Here is a 7,375-nt window from a genome sequence, read left to right on the forward strand (position 1 = left end):
CTGTGCAGCTTTAAAATTCACAGTCTCTCATCTGTAGCTGCCAATACAAATCAGAGGCAGGGTGTCTATAGATAAAATACCAGTGTTTGTGGGAATAAAAGGGATTGTGCTGGATAAGAGTAGTAGATATCCATGCATCAGATACATTACTGTCATGTTTTCAATTCCCAGCAGCTAGTTGAGGAATTTGTAGAACATTTCTAGGCCAACTAAAGGACAAGACAAGTGTATGAACTGTTTTTCAATATATTACTTCTATAGCTTGGTGCACAATAATGCTTCTTTAGTATGATGGTTACCTGCCATTAATTGGCAGACAAGTTTAACAATAGTTTATTCTCTTACCAGGAAATCGTCACGGCTTTAGACAACAGTAAGAACATTATCCCGGTCACAGATCACTTTGAATGGCCAGACCCAATGACCCTACCAGAAGACATGAGAGCAGTCTTGAAATTTAATGGCATTAAGTGAGTTGATTTTTTGAATCTCCTTTATCATTTTCGTTGGACAATGCCTCATAGGGAGCAGAATGTGTTTTAGATTGGGGGTAATGCAACAAATACTTTATTCAGCCACTAAAACTAATGCCAATATTTTCTTGTCTAAGCAGAAGATGGCTACCAGCAATTTTAAAAAAGATTGACGGTCATTTACCAGCAATTTTACACATATATTTATAACAAGGATATGGTATTTTAATGCTAGCATCCCCATCCCCATGGCATCCCCATCATACATTGTAATAGCACCGGGTAATGCCAATCCCAGCACATTATTTATTAAGAGCATATAATAAAGTGAGAGCAATAGGTGATAGAATTATTCTCAGAGCATCATAAAGTGAGAGCAGTAGGTCATTGTATAGCATTCTAATACATAATAAAGGGCATTAAACATTGAAAGGCAGAAGTCACTGGTATACCAATCTTATTACACAGTAACTAACCCATTGACAGTGGCAAGTCCAAGTAAGAAGCAGTTGGCATTGTTATCCCAATGTATATAATACACACTAAGAGGCAGTGAGTACTGGAATTCCAAGAACATTTTATACAGTTCTGAGCAGTGAACACAAACACACCAAGTAGATTATACACAGTGAGATATGGGGCACTGACACTCCAATACTTTACAGTAAGAGAGGATCCTCAAGTATATTATATAGAGTGAAAACAGTGGCACTACAAGCACAGTAAGAGGCAGTGGTTTAGCTCAAAAAGTAATAATAACAAAACAATATGTTTAAAACAAGTGCTGTTCATTGTATGCATATTAAACAAGGGTGTATACTGATCCTTTAAATGTAAATATCATGAAACACCCCATTTGTTTAGTGATATATACAGTAAAGCTGGTTATACAGGGCCTGAGTCAGACACTTTCTGTCTATGAAAATCCCATTGGTTTGCAGACTGCATCAACACATTAATTAGGTCCTCTCCTAATGGCCTGCATCAGCCTTTTGTTATGATCCAATAATTGGCCTGAGGAACAAACAAATGGATCAACCTGATATGGCCCAGCATATAGATCAGCATATAGGAATAAACTTATTTTCAGTATTCAATAATTCCATAAATGAAGGCTTTTCAAAAGAACAGGACTATAGGTGATAGCTCTATAAATTTGAAAAATATTGGAATTTTATATCTGGAGGGCCAAAGTTTGCCAATCTCTGGATTTACAATATTTACAATATTTAATTACCGTATATACTCGAGTATAAGCGAGTTTTTCAGCATCCAAAATGTGCTGAAAAAGTCTACTTCAGCTTATACTCGAGTCAGCGGGCAGTAGCTGAGATTGCAGTCACTTTTAATCATTCCTATACCAACAGTTCGCTTGGGGAGAGACTGCAATATCACACAGCGCCCTCTGATGGTTATATGAAAGAATAACAGTGTGGCCTCTGTTGGTTATTTGAAAGAATAACAGTGACTGCAATATCACACAGCGCCCTCTGTTGGTTATATGAAAGAATAACAGTGACTGCAATATCACACAGTGCCCTCTGTTGGTTATATGAAAGAATAACAGTGTGGCCTCTGTTGGTTATATGAAAGAATAACAGTGACTGCAATATCACACAGAACCCTCTGTTGGTTATATGAAAGAATAGCAGTGATGGCAATATCACACAGCGCCATCTGTTGGTTATATGAAGGATTAACAGTGATGGCAATATCACACAGTACCATCTGTTGGTTATATGAAAGAATAACAGTGACTGCAATATCACACAGCACCCTCTGTTGGTTATTTGAAAGAATAACAGTGACTGCAATATCACACAGCGCCCTCTGTTGGTTATATGAAAGAATAACGGTGATGGCAATATCACACAGCGCCATCTGTTGGTTATATGAAAGAATAACAGTGACTGCAATATCACACAGCGCCATCTGTTGGTTATATGAAAGAATAACAGTGATGGCAATATCACACAGTGCCCTCTGTTGGTTATATGAAAGAATAACAGTGCGCCCTCTGTTGGTTATATTAAAGAATAACAGTGACTGCAATATCACACAGCCCCCTCTGTTGGTTATATGAAGGATTAACAGTGACTGCAATATCACACAGTGCCCTCTGTTGGTTATATGAAAATTTAACAGTTACTGCAATATCACACAGTGCCCTCTGTTGGTTATATGAAAGAATAACAGTGACTGCAATATCACACAGCACCATCTGTTGGTTATATGAAAGAATAACAGTGACTGCAATATCACACAGCGCCCTCTGTTGGTTATATGAAAGAATAACAGTGACTGCAATATCAAACAGCGCCATCTGTTGGTTATATGAAAGAATAACAGTGATGACAATATCACACAGCACCCTCTGTTGGTTATATGAAAGAATAACAGTGACTGCAATATCACACAGCGCCCTCTGATGGTTATATGAAAGAATAACAGTGTGGCCTCTGTTGGTTATTTGAAAGAATAACAGTGACTGCAATATCACACAGCGCCCTCTGTTGGTTATATGAAAGAATAACAGTGACTGCAATATCACACAGTGCCCTCTGTTGGTTATATGAAAGAATAACAGTGTGGCCTCTGTTGGTTATATGAAAGAATAACAGTGACTGCAATATCACACAGCACCCTCTGTTGGTTATATGAAAGAATAGCAGTGATGGCAATATCACACAGCGCCATCTGTTGGTTATATGAAGGATTAACAGTGATGGCAATATCACACAGTACCATCTGTTGGTTATATGAAAGAATAACAGTGACTGCAATATCACACAGCACCCTCTGTTGGTTATTTGAAAGAATAACAGTGACTGCAATATCACACAGCGCCCTCTGTTGGTTATATGAAAGAATAACGGTGATGGCAATATCACACAGCGCCATCTGTTGGTTATATGAAAGAATAACAGTGACTGCAATATCACACAGCGCCATCTGTTGGTTATATGAAAGAATAACAGTGATGGCAATATCACACAGTGCCCTCTGTTGGTTATATGAAAGAATAACAGTGCGCCCTCTGTTGGTTATATTAAAGAATAACAGTGACTGCAATATCACACAGCCCCCTCTGTTGGTTATATGAAGGATTAACAGTGACTGCAATATCACACAGTGCCCTCTGTTGGTTATATGAAAATTTAACAGTTACTGCAATATCACACAGTGCCCTCTGTTGGTTATATGAAAGAATAACAGTGACTGCAATATCACACAGCACCATCTGTTGGTTATATGAAAGAATAACAGTGACTGCAATATCACACAGCGCCCTCTGTTGGTTATATGAAAGAATAACAGTGACTGCAATATCAAACAGCGCCATCTGTTGGTTATATGAAAGAATAACAGTGATGACAATATCACACAGCACCCTCTGTTGGTTATATGAAAGAATAACAGTGCGCCCTCTGTTGGTTATATGAAAGAATAACAGTGACTGCAATATCACACAGCACCCTCTGTTGGTTATACGAAAGAATAACAGTGATGGCAATATCACACAGTGCCCTCTGTTGGTTATATGAAGGATTAACAGTGACTGCAATATCACACAGTGCCCTCTGTTGGTTATATGAAAGAATAACAGTGATGGCAATATCACACAGCGCCCTCTGTTGGTTATACGAAAGATTAACAGTGACTACAATATCACACAGTGCCCTCTGTTGGTTATATGAAAGAATAACAGTGATGGCAATATCACACAGTGCCCTCTGTTGGTTATACGAAAGATTAACAGTGATGGCAATATCACACAGCGCCCTCTGCACATGGTAGTGGGACAGTGGGACAATGCACACAGTAATCCGTTTGGCAATTCTCTGTCACCATCAACTTTGCAAAGAAGTCCGGTTGATCGCTGGGGGGTCGATTTGGCGGAATGTGCGCTGCTGGGAGACAGGGCTGTAGTTGTGTCTAGGCTTATACTCGAGTCAATAAGTTTTCGTAGGTAAAATTAGGTACCTCAGCTTATACTCGGGTTGGCTTATACTCAGGTTTGGCTTATACTCGGGTCGACTTATACTCAAGTATATACGGTATGTTGCCAAATAATACGCTCATTTTTTCTTCTATTAGATGGTCCCATGAGTATCAGGATGCTACCATTGAGAAGATTATTCGCTTCCTCCAAGATCGCTCATCTCGGGATTCTTCAGCTGGCTCTGAAAATAGCCTGGATGGCACATCATCTCTTGCCCAAACATAAATGCATATCATTGGTGTGAACCTGCTGTGCTTGCGGTTTTTCCTTTGTCTTTCTTTTTTATTCTTTAGCCATATGGATATGAACCCACTGAAGTATCTCATAATTCTTGTGGCTTTTTTTTGCCTTCCTAAGAGCTTTAACTTTCTCAGGAGATCAAAGGGAAGCTATTTTGTGCTTTTAGTGGTTACTGTAAGGATAGTATAACTCTGATCGGTTATGTTACATTGCTTACAAGCCTGAGAGGACGTTCCCGTATCTGATATAGTCTGAATAGCTGTTTGCAATCTAAATTCAGCCTACAGGGGTTTAACACAGTACTTTATCGTAAGAGTTCAGCGAAAGGATACAAACTACAACCACAGCTTTACTTTGTCATCTATGAATATGGGCTGAGAAGTTTTCAAGGTTGCTATATTTAAGTAACCTTAAAAGCATATATTACGTTTGCTGTCTTGCTGAACATTGAACCTTACATCACCAAGCAACTGTGAGATGTCGCAGAATGCTAAACTGAACAATGAAATCCAATCTATCCAGGGAATCCAGATTGCATAATCACAACCGGGCTTATTCTACAACACATAGCAATAAGTCTTTGGTCTTTGTTTTTGGTTTGAGGATCATGATTCATCATATTACAAGTAGGTATAGCGACAACTGAACCTCTGCCACTGAAAGGAGCAAACACATGACGGAATGGCAGCAGTTTACTGAAATCCACCCAGTCAACATCAAGTGGAACTCGCTCTCTAAATGATCTCTAAGAGAGAATGTATGTGACAGAATATGGAATACGGGACTTGAAATAAAAACCATAAAACCATTTAAAACCATTCTCAACAGTATACTTGCAGTAACGGTTCCCAGCTGTGTTTTCACCGATGTTTTCAATTATGGAGCCCTGTGATGCAAGTACAGAGTACAAGAAGTGTAAATCATTTAGATCCTTGCTAATAGTACTTAGATATATTAAAAATAAATATTGTGTTAGATCCTATATGTTATGCCAGTGGCCCTAGAAAACGATGAGTAGTGTCGGACTGGGACACCAGGGGCCCACCCAAAAACCTTTGACTAGGGGCCCACCAATTAATCTTAGACCAGGGGCCCACTCTTAGTACTATTATTCTTCCCCTCCTCGCTCATCTATTCTCCTTTTCTTTACATACTATAATCTATTATTCCATCTATTTAGCCTCTTTGTTCTCATAGAAATAGGGAATGGCCATGAAATAGGCCAAATGTTTATCAGCATGAGGGGCCACTGACACCTGGGCCCACCGGGAGTTTTCCTGGTATCCCGGTGGGCCAGTCCGACACTGATGATGAGGACTCTCTTAATGGTTCTAGACCTTACTTAATGACATCATTACAGACACTTTTGTCTGTAGTTCTAGGCTGTCCTACTAGGGCGTGGGGCTAGGTGCAACTCTCCAGGCCAAGACTCTGCAAGTCCAGCCTTTAATGTAATCCAGCGTGCAAACGTGTGGTTGAAATTGAACTTGCTGGATAGCACATCTGGATAGAATGGGCTGAAATGCTTAATTTGGGTATTATTACTCTATATCAGGATTTCCAGTATTCACTGAAGTAATTATACTGAAAGTGTTGTCAATTTAAGTACGATAATGACTATTGAGATAGAGTGCTGAGAACAAGTAATTAGGCGATAAAAAAGTCTTCAGTACTAGACATTCCCCCGAGACAATGAGCAAATGGAATATATAAATAAATACAAATGTATTACTGTGGTTCAGCCTTACACAGAAACTCTGGCTTTTCTTGGATACACGAGCTTCAATGCAGCCTAACGTATTATTTCATAGCTTCTGGAGGCAGCCATATTGGGTTTATAAATGTCCCATGAAAGAGAAACAAACAATGGGCTGTGAATGGCTTGATCACTTGGAAGCAGATACGTGATTTCTAAATTAGAGAAATAAGTGAGCTCTTGATATACTGCCTATTCTTAGATATTCTTAGATATAATAGTATCATTACAAGTGAGTTTATTGAATTAAAGGGGTGGTTCATCTTTAAGTCAACTTTTAGTATGTTATAGAATGGCTAATTCTAAGCAACCTTTCAGGTGGTCTTCATTGTTTATTTTTTTTATAGTCTTTTAATTATTTGCCTTCTTCTTTTGACTCTTTCCAGCCTTCAAACAGGGTCACTGACCCATCTAAAAAACAAATGCTCTGTAAGGTTACACATTTATTGTAATCGCTACTTTAAATTACTTAAAGGGATACTGTCATGGGAAAACATGTTTTTTTCAAAATGCATCCGAAGGCCGAACGTTCGAATTACCCCCGATATAGCCATGCCGTTAGTGGCATATCGGGGAAAGACCGCCAAACGAGCGGATCTTTTGAGTCTATGGCCAGCTTTAGGGAGCTGTTATCTGGTTACCTTCCCATTGTTCTTTTGTTTGGCTGCTGGGGGGGAGGGGTGATATCACTCCAACTTGCAGTACAGCAGTAAAGAGTGACTGAAGTTTATCAGAGCACAAGTCACATGACTGGGGGCAGCTGGGAAATTGACAATATGTCTAGCCCCATGTCAGATTTCAAAATTGAATATAAAAAAATCTGTTTGCTCTTTTGAGAAAGAGATTTCAGTGCAGAATTCTGCTAGAACAGCACTATTAACTGATTCATTTTGAAAAAAACAT

At 39.1% G+C, this 7,375-nt stretch overlaps 1 protein-coding gene across 2 annotated transcripts in view; it reads left to right on the plus strand.

Moving 5' to 3' along the window:
• The window catches only part of sarm1.S (sterile alpha and TIR motif containing 1 S homeolog), a 29,674-nt gene extending 23,869 nt beyond the window's left edge, over positions 1 to 5,805 (plus strand). For both annotated transcript variants that reach the window (XM_018248775.2, XM_018248774.2), the window contains 2 exons: positions 349 to 470; positions 4,572 to 5,805. In XM_018248775.2, the coding sequence (XP_018104264.1) occupies positions 349 to 470; positions 4,572 to 4,701 (252 nt within the window). In that variant the 3' untranslated portion in view covers positions 4,702 to 5,805. The remainder of the gene's footprint in view (positions 1 to 348; positions 471 to 4,571) is intronic.
• The last annotated feature ends 1,570 nt before the right edge of the window (positions 5,806 to 7,375 follow it).

The sequence above is a fragment of the Xenopus laevis genome, chromosome 2S (genome assembly GCF_017654675.1).
Source record: "Xenopus laevis strain J_2021 chromosome 2S, Xenopus_laevis_v10.1, whole genome shotgun sequence".
NCBI classification, from domain to species: domain Eukaryota; kingdom Metazoa; phylum Chordata; class Amphibia; order Anura; family Pipidae; genus Xenopus; species Xenopus laevis.